The 12,939-nt window shown below is 44.4% G+C and overlaps 1 protein-coding gene across 1 annotated transcript in view; it reads right to left on the reverse strand.

Annotated features, from left to right (window-relative positions):
* ubr2 (ubiquitin protein ligase E3 component n-recognin 2) overlaps positions 1-12,939 on the reverse strand; it is a 179,936-nt gene that overhangs the window by 127,928 nt on the left and 39,069 nt on the right. The window contains exons 10-12 of the mRNA XM_070890969.1: positions 10,279-10,386; positions 6,403-6,491; positions 4,058-4,156 (exon numbers count right to left, since the gene is read on the reverse strand). Of these exons, the coding sequence (XP_070747070.1) occupies positions 4,058-4,156; positions 6,403-6,491; positions 10,279-10,386 (296 nt within the window). The remainder of the gene's footprint in view (positions 1-4,057; positions 4,157-6,402; positions 6,492-10,278; positions 10,387-12,939) is intronic.

A 12,939-nucleotide genomic window follows, 5' to 3' on the forward strand; every position in this document is an offset into this window, starting at 1 on the left:
AAGATAGTTAAGATAATTGTTCACTAAAATAGCAGTGTGTGAGGGGGGGAAATTCTTATGTAATCCAGCTCAGTGATGCAAAGTCTCATGGTTGATTAGAAGCACAATAGGCATCTTCCAATTTTGAATTGCACATACATTAAATTTACAACATAGAAACAGGTCATTTGGCCCAACCGGTGTTTATATTCCACACGAGCCTCCTGCCACCTTACCTCACCCCATCATGTACATGGGGATAGAAAAATATGTTTTGTATTGGAAACATTGGCGGACTTTTAATTTACAAACCAGATAATACAATAAGGTGACTATACTTATTATATTTTTTATTATTTGCTGTAAGTTTCCATTTGAATTGCAATTAACAAATTTTACCAAGTACTATACAAAGCATTTAAATTCCAGAGACTGATTATCTTCAAAAACTTCTTCAATTGAGGTCCACTTATTTTGCTTCCAATACTGTTAACTATCAATTTCTCAGGTCAATTTGCCAAACAGCCAGAGTGATATACAATACCACTAACATTCTGGAATATGCACAAGTCATAGACAGTACAATATATACATTACTGTCACCCATCGGACCTGCTAACTGGATGTAATAACCAACTGGCCACTCTATCCAGGAGCATCTTGCCAGATTCAACCCTGCTCTATAACACACGTCAGTGATTCGGACCATTTTATACACACACAATGTGCTCAAGTTTCGGCCTGAGTTGCTCCTATTTTTTTTGGAGTAACTAGTTTAGAATGGAGCATCTTAGAAATTGCAATTCTCGGCATTTAGTTTGCTCCAATTCCAGTGAGCTAGAATAGATTCATTTTATACGTTTTTTTTCCCAAAAGGGGGCGAGTCCAGCCACTTCCGCCTGTTTTGCAAGTTTAGGCAGCGAAAACTTACTCAAAACTAACTTAAAATGGAGTAATTACAGATTTTTGTACGCTCAGAAAAACCTTGCCTACACTTTCGAGGTTAGGCGCGGGACCGAGAGACGGGGCGGGGGGGGGGGGGGGGGGTGGGGAGGCGGTGGGTGGGGGAGGGAAGTTTGCAAGCATTAAACACTTCACTTTTACAAATAAAGAGCCATCATCAATAATAAATATGATCAATAAATCAATAAATTAATCACCATAATGTTTTGAAAATGATTACACCATTCCACACCATAACTAATTTTGGACGTAGTAAATTTGCTAATTAACTGTTGACATGCCTAATCACAACTGACTATCTCAGCCAGTTCTTCCGAACGTACGTCTTGGATTACAAGCTTACTGCTTCATGCATTGCTAAATCAGACGTGCTTCAGAACTGCCCCCCCTTTACCATATTGATTGCTTTTACAGAATCCTAGGTAAACTAACACAAATTTACACGCAACAGCTAGGTGGAGATAAAAGCCGCATAAAGTACTTTAAAACATTCAGTAACACAGGATCTTTACACCCTCGTGATTTTTGTATAGTTTAGCAAATTATTTGAAGCTGTCTGCACAACAATACATTTTTAGCTTTGTCAGTGTCAACCCCCAAATGGCTGAGCCACTGTGAGAAAGCTCATTGTAATTGCTTCTTCAGAAATTAATGCAAAAACACACAACTCCATGGGGTGGGGGAGAACAGACATATGTTTAGGAACAAGCCCATCCCTTTTTAAATAATCTCAAGCCCAGCTCTTCGCCATACCCTTCAATCATTTTCTCTCCAGAAACTTAACTTAAACTCATTTATAGTATTACTCTCTATTGCTCTCTTTCTCGAGCAACTTCTTCCACAACATCATGACTCTGTGTAAATAAATGCTCACTGACTTCCCTCCTTGTTCCATGATACAATAAGGCATAGATTCAAGATGGCGCCTGCGTAGGGCTGCCGGCACTAAATGTGCTGCTGTGAGCTAGCCCCGCGCCCCCCACCGGCAGATCTTCAGCGCCACGCTTTGGCCCCGCCCCCCTCAGCTGCTGGTACAGCACGCCAACCTGGAATGGGCGAGAGAAAGATCGCAGAATACCAAAGTAGGCTTTAGGCGTACTTTTTGTTCCAGGAAACAGGTGTGCCTCTCAGAGGTGCACCATTCTAAAGGAGGGCCGAAACTTGAGCCCAAAGGAACTACACAAGCATTACATATATATTGGCTAAACAGAGTGGCTGAAATATAAAATATACATATTTATAGAGGACATTTTCCATTTAATTCCACTACAAGTTATCCGGGACTGTTAAAAGCGGCTGTAACAGAAAACTGCCCTATAAAGGCAACAGGGTTATACAATATCTGCAACCAGGTGCAAATACTAGCAATGGGGAATGGCACATTTTTACACCGTTTTGTAATCAAATATTCTCAGGTGACATATAGAACAACCAAAGCTACCATGTTCCTGCAATATGTTGTGATTCCAATCTCACAAGAGCATCCTTGATCACATGACTGTGCATTCTTCTATTTCCCACATTAGTTATCTCTATGCAAGTATGACCAGTAATTAGTCCCAAAAATGAGCAATTTTGTGCAGTCGACTGATGTCCATTTAAAGATTGCCAAACTTTTATTCACAAAGCGCACTCACAGGCAATAGAAAGAGATTTTCATCCCAATGATTTGCCTGGTTTCAAGCCTATATTCCAGTGTACGAAGGACAAGTAACCCACCGCTACAACATCCAGTGGAGAAAGGCCAAGTAATCCACCTGGTGCACCATTCAGACTTCCTACATCATCTTCTCCAACAATTTTGCGTCAGTGAGGCTCACAATTTTCAAATCTTCTGTGGATCTACAAAAAAATGCATTTCTCCTCCCACCACACGCAAAATAATTATGGATAAATAATGCAGAATGTACATTTCAAGAGTTGCCCAATCATCTTTGACGAATGTGGCAAGAAGAGACTTAGCACAAACATCCTCAAGAAAACAGATGGGTTGAGGAGCATAGTCTGATGAAGAGCTTGTGTGCACCAATGGACCTCTCATTCTGTGCTTTCTTATGGTTACTTTTGTATTTGAGTTAGACCAACATTTAAGAGGAGGCATTCTAAAGCACAGGAATTTAGGAACAGGAGTAGCCCATTCAGCCCCCTCAAGTCTGTTCCAAATTAATACCTGCTATTCATTAAGCGAAGGAATACAGGACTTTATTTGTTTTACCATTCTGGAGACAGATCAATCAAAACACTGCATGTTGGGATAGTTTTAATTTTATAGTCCTTAGAGGACTGGTGCATTGCACCAAGCTCAGAAGCAGCAGCAAATAGAGAAATAAATTGCATTGATATAGTGCCTTCAACGAAGAAAAAATGTCCCAATGTGCTTCATAGAGGAAGAAAAGATTGTGTGTCAAGCCTTTGCAGGAGACTTAGGAAAGATAACTGAATGGTTGGTCAAACAGATGTACTTTAAAAAGTTTTTTTTAAAAAGGTAGGGAGGGAATGCTTACCAATGGAACATAGGTGACTGAATGAAGTTAGTAATCAGAACATCAACTCGTTTTTCTCTTCCATATTTCTCCCTCTTCAAGGTTTTGAATCATTACTAGAATGCACTTCCATGAGCACACAACATCCTCCTGTACCTTGTCGAAGTGGTTATTCTTCAGGTGTGAGCCCAATGACCATCGACAGTCTGGGGATACGAGAAATTACACTGATCCTATCCTCACCCAATGTCTTCACACACAGGGGGCCATTGAGTAACAATCAGGACTGGGTATCCGAGCCACCTTCCCCCCCCCATTAATTAAGGAGTCCTGAGTCTAATCTACCACCCCAGCTGAGAACTGCTCAAACAATACAGACTGACTGCAAACCTGGAGCCTTTCGGATGTATGTGGCCCAGAACTCTCCTTAACCTACTGCTCGGTCAAATTGGAATTACTACTCACCAAGGAAGGTACCGTGAAAATTTGCACTGAAAGATCGGTAACCGAGAACTCTCTGTCGTGGTCATCATTCACATAGTCAGTCTGCAACCTCTCATAGTTCTAATGAAAAGGCAGAGAAGAGGCAAGGAGGGGGACAAATGAGTTTAATGAAAACACATTGTACTCACCAAAGTCGGGACAGTGAAGAGCTGGACAGATAGAGCGGTCACTGACACTACCCGCTCGTGATCATCCTCCATAAAATCTCTCTGCAACTGCTGGTAATTCTAAACAACAAGATAAATTCACCTCCAGGTCATGTCCAGACGGTCCTCAGAATTAAATGCTGATTTTAATTCTAACTATTAAGCTTCACATACCAAAAAGTGTGGAGGACAAACATACTTCTGTACAGATTTCATTCAAAGTGATCAAATCATTCATGTTCAATTAAAAACAGATTTACTGAGATTTAAGGAAATGCATCACTCGGCATTATTTCCATAGTGCTTCATTCCATTTCCCACCACTTTTCATAGGTCTCAATTTCAAACTTAGTAATACTTGTTGATTTATCAAATATGTATCCCTCCAGAGCACTTTTTTTGGATGGGCGTGGTTGCCTTTTGCACATGTCAAGGCAAGGTTTATCTGGGAATTTCTCTGGTGGGAATTTAATTAACTGTTGTTACTCAGGGTCAGCATCAAGCAGTCACAAGTCAGGTTATGCAAGTCGAGGTGCAGCATAAAACAGAACAGCACCCATACGATTCTTGCCTTCTGACCCCACTGTATTTCCCCACACCGATGTGACTTCAGAGTCAGACTTTCATAATAGTCAGGGATTTTGTACGCACGAAGAACTGAATTGATCAGACTCATACCCTACTGGACTGCAACAGCCAGCAAAGACAGTTCTTTCATTCCATCAATCCGGCTGGATTCAAACTCAGGTCCCAGAGATGAAAGGACAAGGCATTAAACCAGTGCCACACCTAGGCCTCTATTTTCACCACATTTGTGTGCCGTTTTTTGGTGTGAAATACTCAATTTCCAACTTTCGCCAATGTTTGGATGCCGGCGCCAACCATGTGCACCAGTTTAAAAATGTTGCTGCAGACACGAGTCAAAACGGGATCAGGCGCCGTTTTTCTGGACTTAATCGATTTTGGCCGTCCATGATTTTTTTCAGCGCGGCGCACACTGCCCAAAAGCCCGCAAAAAAATCCATACATTAACTGAAGAAATCAGCTCGGGCCACAAAAGGACAGGAGCGAAGCAATAAGAATACACAAAAGACCTTTTTTTTTTCTCCATAGGGAACTCTTTTTGGAGCAATAGAAAAAGATTTCCAGGCTGAAAGGACAGCTCTCCCAGGCCAAAAGGACTGCTCCCCATTGGCTGGACCCACTGCAATCCCGGGCCGAAAGGCCCTCCACTCAGTCCTGCTCCCCGTGAGTTGTTCGGGAGCAGGAGGGCCATTCGGCTGGAGATTGCAGCGGGTCCAGCTGTTAGGGGGCAGTCCTTTCAACTGGGATTGCAGCAGGTACAGCCAAGGGTGGGTGGGGGGGAGCAGTTGCAGCAGATTCAGCCAGGGGGGTGCGGTGGTCGTGGATCCAACTGGGGGGGAGGGTGGTGGTGGGTGGTCCTTTCGGCAGCAATGGGGTAGCAGCCCTTTCGGGGGAGTGGGCTTCAGCATCTCTGGTTGCCCTGGCAACTTCAGTTTTTCACACATGCCCAGAGTTTTTAAGCACAGACTTGAAGCTCTGCCCCCCAAGACTAACTTTGGAGAGCGCAGCGCCAAATTCAAATAGATCTTAGGCGAAAGTCTCGATTTTTTTTTCTGGAGCAAACATACACAAAAAAAATCGTACGTTAACATGCATGGGCGCCAAAAATCCAGCAAGTGGAAAAAAGGGGCCCGAGTCTCACTTAAATTTCAGAGTAGCTATTTCTAACTGGAAGACAAATTTTATTCCATTGTGAATAAGGCCATAACTTTTCAAACCAAAATCAATTAAAGAATACAATAAATGGAACAATGCTACCACAATTAATAAACTGCAAGTACATGTAACTGTAACCTGATTGGGCCAGTTGATGCACAAGTACATTAGTCATAGATAAATCAAGTGGTAAACACATGTTAACCATCAGTTTCTGCGTGTTCTTATCCTGAAACTGCAAAATTATAGCTTAGATGCATCTGAAAAAATTAACATATACAGGAAAGCAACAGGAAGTAAAAAAAAAAAATCGAGTCAGTATTTATTACCATCAAAAAGGATAATAGCTCATTTTTCTTGCTACATTTTGCTGGAAGTGAATGTTATTTTAGCAGCAAAAAAAGCTCATTAGTTACATCAAAATTTTTAATGCCAAAAATTAACAGAAGAAAAAGAATAAAATATTGAGCAAGCTAAAACCAGATACACAATATGAAGACAAATAATAAATAGGTTTCTCAGTGAGTGGATTAAAGCTGTCCTAATACAAATCATTAATATACAACATAATTCAATACTTCACTTACTTTTGCAAATCGAACTGCAAATAGCTTTTTGTTTTTCAGATCCATCAGGAGGCTGCTCATAAACAACTGGTGATAGATATTTCGTGCTCCTATTGAATAAAAAAATATCATTCTTCAGGGAGCAGGAAGGGAGAAAAACATGAAACATAATATTACTCTAATAATGGGAAATCTATTTATCCAGAATGCCAGACACATGGCAAACTTTTGTGTTACAAGTGATTTTGGGCAGACGTACATCACCTACGAACTCTTAATGATTTTAACGAGATACATTTATCGCTCGCCTTCCTAGTGCATCGACTGCAGAATGCAGAAATCCAAAGAGTAAGTTTGCAAATCAGGTGTCCAACCTTTGCTGGGGTAAGATTCCAAGGGCATTGGTTACCCACTGTACTTCACCCAAATGGCCATCATTCATGTATGAAATTTGTCATGGAGTGTTTGCAGATGCCGTCACTGTAAAGGCATCATAGCTGAGCCTGATTTTGTCTTCATTTGGCAGCTGGGCTCAGTAGATAACAGTTCAATGATGATCAGGACTGTTATCACTGCCCAACTTTCCTTCAAGGAACCGGGATGCACTGAAGCTAATTTTGCTCCACTATCTTGCCTAGAGTTGAGATCGGTCAAATCAGTAGAGACTGGGAATCAAATCCAGAACCTGTCTGACCTGAATGAGGTTATTATTGGGTAATTGAGCCAATGAATACAGAAGAACTTTACAAAAAAAAAGGCCTAAAATTTCTGGAAAGTTTCAGCCGAAGAGCAGCATTGCGCTGGTTGTTGCTGAAAAAGTTTGCGTGTTAATCAATTATGCCCGTTTACGCTGAAACATTGCTGAAGGATCTTCGAAAGTGAGGAGGAAGAAACAATTGCTGTGATGCATGTCGGAATCAATGACGCAGGGAAGACGAGAGAGGAAATCCTTCTAAGGGAGCATCAGGAGCTGGGCACTAAATTAAAAAGCAGATGGTAAACTCCAGATGACTATACGAGCCACTTGCTAATTAGCATAGAAATATACATATCAGAAAAAGTAAACGCGTAGCTGAAAGACTGGTAGGGCAAAGAGGGGTTCACAGGAAGGAGCTGCATCTGAACTCAGCTGGAATCAAGGTCCAAACAGAAAGGATAAAGAGGACTGTAGAAAGGACATTCAACCAGTAAAGCAAGTGGAAATAATAGTAACCTCAAGATAAAGCAGAGGGGTTTAGCACAAAGAACACAACATAAGAAGTTGGAGCAGGAGTAGGGCATCTGACCTCTCGAGCCTGCTCTGCCATTTAATAAGATCATGGCTGATCGAGGAAAGAGTACATAAAATGATGAGCCAATATAAATACTCCAGGAACAGAAAATGTTGTAGGAATATAAAATAACTACAATAAATAAACAAGTGTACAGCGATGAACACATCATCAACAAAGAAAATCTTAAGTCAAAAAGGGAGATTAAAAACAGCATCAGGGCAAGGTTACCAAATAAGTCGTCATCATCATCACAGGCGGTCCCTCGAGCGAGGATGACTTGCTTCCACAAGAGTTCACAGATGTTTCAATGAAGGACCCGATGTTCCAGTCCTGAACTCCAGTTGAGGGGGGTGGAAGATGCCTGTGCGTGAATTTTTTTTTAAACATGGGTGACTGTTGCACAGCAACCACCACACAGGCTTGACAGAGCTAGGCCTTTTTCCAGTGGCAAGGATTAACCAGGACGGCTGAAGACCTGCTCAGCTGCACAGACCTAGTGCACACACATATTGCAGGTCTGTGCTGCCCCTGGGCCCTCGGCTCTTCTGGGCCCCGTACCCTCATTCGCCGCACCTCCACCACGATGTTCCAGCTCTATTTATAGCCCCGACCTGCGGTGGTGTTCTCACACAGGTCAGGGCTGCCCACGATGTTAATATACCCACATTAAATCCCTTCATAATGCAGACATTGCCCTGTTTATTTTAAGTTGTTTAACAACTGCATTAAACTTAACATTTACGTAGCAACATTAACATAGCCAAAAAAGACCCAAGGTACCTCACAGGGGGCAAGGGGAAATTGGACAATGAGTCAGAATTGGGAAAAAACTTGAAGGTCACCAAAGGTGTGTTTGAAGGGGTAGGTTTTGAAGAGGCTTTGAGGGTGAAGAAAGAGAGAAGTTTTGGAAATGTATGGGGCTTAATGACTGAAGGCTCCATCATGAATGCTGGTGGTAGGGAGTGGAGGAGATATATAGTCATTCAGACTCAGAGGTGCAAGGATGATAAAATTTTAAGTCAATGCACTGTGGAATGGAGACCCATTGGAGGTGAACAAAAACAGTGCCAGATGACTGGGGTTTAAATAGGATATGGGGTGGGGGCAGAGGAGAAGAGTGTGAATGAGTTGGAGTTTGTACAAGGTAGAATCAGGAGATCTGAGAGAAAGGCATGAGGCAAGTCACGTTTGGAGATTGCAAAGACCTGTGTGAGGGCACTGGTTAGGGCGAGTCAGGAGCAAGTATTCTGTACACAAAAGCATGTAGCATAAGAAATGAGAGAGAGATGAGTTAAAAGCACCAATTCGGCTTAAAGGGTACAATGTAGTAGCTATCACAGAGACCTGGCTATAAACTGGCCATGATTGAGATCTAGATATTCCAAGCTATAGGATCTTTAGAAAAGGACAAGGAAATTGGGAAAGTAGAAGTAGAAATATTGATAACAGACAATTCCAGCAGTAGAAAGAATGGGTTGAACTAAAGAACAGTAAAGGATGCAAGAGTCTGGTGGGAATTGTCGACAGACCTCCTAAGAGTAGTGATGCAGTGGTGGAATGTATAAATATGGAGATTAAGGAAGCATGCAGCAGAAGCAACGTAATTATAGCAGGAGATTTAAATTTTCACATTCAGGGAGAAGAACACCTCAAGGAGTAAAGACAATGAATTTCTCGAATGTATTCAGGAGTTTTCTGGAACAATATGTTTTAGTACCAACAAAAGAACAGGCCATATTAGATTTATTGAAGAGTAACGAACAAGAATTAGTTCACAATCTGACAGTCAGGGAACATCTTGCAAATTGTGACCAGATTATGTTTGAATTTGATATTGGGTTTGAGGGGGAGAATTGAAAGTCACAAACGAGGGTTTGAAATTTAAGACAGACAAAATTGGAAGGGATGAGAAATAATGGGCCGAAAAATGCGGCCTCACCGGGTGCGAACGAAGTGCATACACATCCAGCGAGGCCTTGCAAAAAAGCCGGTTCTCGGCGCGCAATGCACATGCACCGAGAACCAGTTTTTGCGATCTGTCAACATTTCTTTTGACAGATTCTACACATCCCCGCAGGGCAGAGATTGGGCTATTTGCCCAGCGACTGTCCTTCAAACTCACACTTGGAAAAATATGGAAAAATTTAATTTAACCACTCATTTTTATATTAAAAATCCTGTCTATTAAAGGAACACTATTAAAACACACATTAAAATTCCCAAAAATATATTTTTTTCTAAAACATTTAATTACATTCAATTTCAATTAATTTTGAATATGTGAGGTATTTTTAAAAAAATGTGTTTTGTTTCTTGTTTTAGTGGGGGTATTCTCATTGATAGCAATGGGAGATCCGTACAAACAGAGCTCCCATTATCAATGAGAATACTAGATAGTGATTGGTGGTCCATGCCCACGTGATTTCAGGATACGTATCTTGAGGATATGTTCCCGTACGCTGCACAGTGAATAGAGGCCTCCGACCGGAATCCTACGTTCCTTCAGGACCATCAGGTATTTTCGTAGCTATTTCTCGGGTCCCAATGTATAAAGTATTGTGCATCTAATTGGTTTCAAAATAACACGTTATACGTTAATAAAATTTACAATATAAAATATTACCTTTCCATAGTTTTGAGTCGCAGAGCATCAATTTATCAACGAGAGAAGAATTGTCTTCTGCTGATCTTTGTTGTAATCCTACTTGACACAATATTCGCCTCAATCCACCTTTATTAGGCAAAAAAAAATATATATATTTTTTTTTAAACAAATTATAGCTGTTTATATACTAGATGAACAGGTCATGGTGCTATCTAGTGTGGTGGTGCCCAATACACAGCCCAGTCACATTGTACTAGCTGCTTTGAAAGTACTTGCCCATGGGGAATTTTTCTCTTTCAAGTATTAGGTCACATTTTTTTGAAACTAATTTTATATTTCAATAGCGCCATTAAAAACTGCTACTTTCAGGTAAAGCCTAAATAAAAATTGGTAAATACGTATCAGCAGAATGATTGTTTGAGAACTATACCGAACTGACAAAATATTTTTAAAGCAGAAAACTTAAATTGGGTTTTTCATACATATTTTAACTATTTAACTGAGTAGCAGTAGGCCACTTATCAAATGGTTTAGATCTGCATATCCAGTCCAGCAGAATTTTAAAGCCTACTTAACTCACTGAAGACTTGAAACCTGCAGAACATTTTTAAAATTCATTCTTGGGATGAAGGCAGCACTGGCAAAGCCAGCATTCATTGACCATTCCTGGTTGCCCTAAAATGAAAGGTTGTGGTGGGCTGCCTTCTTGAACCATTGGGCCCAAGTTTCCACATGATTCGCATCTGATTTTTAGGAGCAACTGGTGGAGAACGGACTATTTTAGAAATCGCAATTCTCCACATTTTTTTTTCTGCAGTTCTAGTCAGGTAGAACAGTTCTAGTTTAGAACAGAATTTTTTCTTCAAAACGGGGCGTGTCCGGCCACTGACGCCTGATTTGAAAGTTTCCACAGTGAAAATGTACTCCAAACTAAAGTAGAATGGAGCCAGTGAAGATTTTTGTAGAACTGAAAAAACCTGTTCTACACATTAAAAATCAGGCGCAGGTTACAAATTAGGCGTCCAGAACGAGGTGGGGGGGGGGGGGGGGGGGAAGGAAACACATTAAATTCGACAATAAATCCTTCTTTATACTTCTACAAATATTATACAAATAAATCCAACCTGAATAAACATTTATAAGCCAAGAAAAGATTAAATAAACCATCTTCCTACCTGTGAGAAAGTGCTTCAGCCAGGGAGAATTCTGCAGCCGCTCGTGCCGCTGAGCGGGAGGGGGAGAGAGAGAGCGGGGGGGGGGAGAGAGAGAGAGCGGGGGGGGGGGGGAAGAGAGAGAGCGGGGGGGGGAGAGAGAGAGAGCGGGGGGGGAGAGAGAGAGAGAGCGGGGGGGGAGAGAGAGAGAGAGCGGGGGGGGAGAGAGAGAGAGCGGGGGGGGAGAGAGAGAGCGCGGGGGGGGAGAGAGAGAGCGCGGGGGGGGAGAGAGAGAGCGCGGGGGGGGAAGAGAGAGAGAGCGGGGGGGGAGAGAGAGAGAGCGGGGGGGGAGAGAGAGAGAGCGGGGGGGGAGAGAGAGAGAGCGGGGGGGGAAGAGAGAGAGAGCGGGGGGGAAGAGAGAGAGAGCGGGGGGGGAGAGAGAGAGAGCGGGGGGGGAGAGAGAGAGAGCGGGGGGGGAGAGAGAGAGAGCGGGGGGGGAGAGAGAGAGAGCGGGGGGGGAGAGAGAGAGAGCGGGGGGGGAGAGAGAGAGAGCGGGGGGGGAGAGAGAGAGAGCGGGGGGGGAGAGAGAGAGAGCGGGGGGGAGAGAGAGAGAGCGGGGGGGGAGAGAGAGAGAGCGGGGGGGGAGAGAGAGAGAGCGGGGGGGGAGAGAGAGAGAGCGGGGGGGGAGAGAGAGAGAGCGGGGGGGGAGAGAGAGAGAGCGGGGGGGGAGAGAGAGAGAGCGGGGGGGGAGAGAGAGAGAGCGGGGGGGGAGAGAGAGAGAGCGGGGGGGGAGAGAGAGAGAGCGGGGGGGGAGAGAGAGAGAGCGGGGGGGGAGAGAGAGAGAGCGGGGGGGGAGAGAGAGAGAGCGGGGGGGGAGAGAGAGAGAGCGGGGGGGGGAGAGAGAGAGAGCGGGGGGGGAGAGAGAGAGCGGGGGGGGGAGAGAGAGAGCGGGGGGGGAGAGAGAGAGAGCGGGGGGGGAGAGAGAGAGAGCGGGGGGGGAGAGAGAGAGAGCGGGGGGGGAGAGAGAGAGAGCGGGGGGGGAGAGAGAGAGAGCGGGGGGGGAGAGAGAGAGAGCGGGGGGGGAGAGAGAGAGAGCGGGGGGGGAGAGAGAGAGAGCGGGGGGGGAGAGAGAGAGAGCGGGGGGGGAGAGAGAGAGAGCGGGGGGGAGAGAGAGAGAGCGGGGGGGAGAGAGAGAGAGCGGGGGGGAGAGAGAGAGAGCGGGGGGGGAGAGAGAGAGAGCGGGGGGGGAAGAGAGAGAGAGCGGGGGGGGAGAGAGAGAGAGCGGGGGGGGAGAGAGAGAGAGCGGGGGGGGAGAGAGAGAGAGCGGGGGGGGGAGAGAGAGAGAGCGGGGGGGGAGAGAGAGAGAGCGGGGGGGGAGAGAGAGAGAGCGGGGGGGGAGAGAGAGAGAGCGGGGGGGGAGAGAGAGAGAGGGGGGGGAGAGAGAGAGAGCGGGGGGGGAGAGAGAGAGAGCGGGGGGGGAGAGAGAGAGAGCGGGGGGGGAGAGAGAGAGAGCGGGGGGGGAGAGAGA

This window comes from Pristiophorus japonicus, chromosome 9, assembly GCF_044704955.1.
Source record: "Pristiophorus japonicus isolate sPriJap1 chromosome 9, sPriJap1.hap1, whole genome shotgun sequence".
Taxonomy (NCBI): domain Eukaryota; kingdom Metazoa; phylum Chordata; class Chondrichthyes; family Pristiophoridae; genus Pristiophorus; species Pristiophorus japonicus.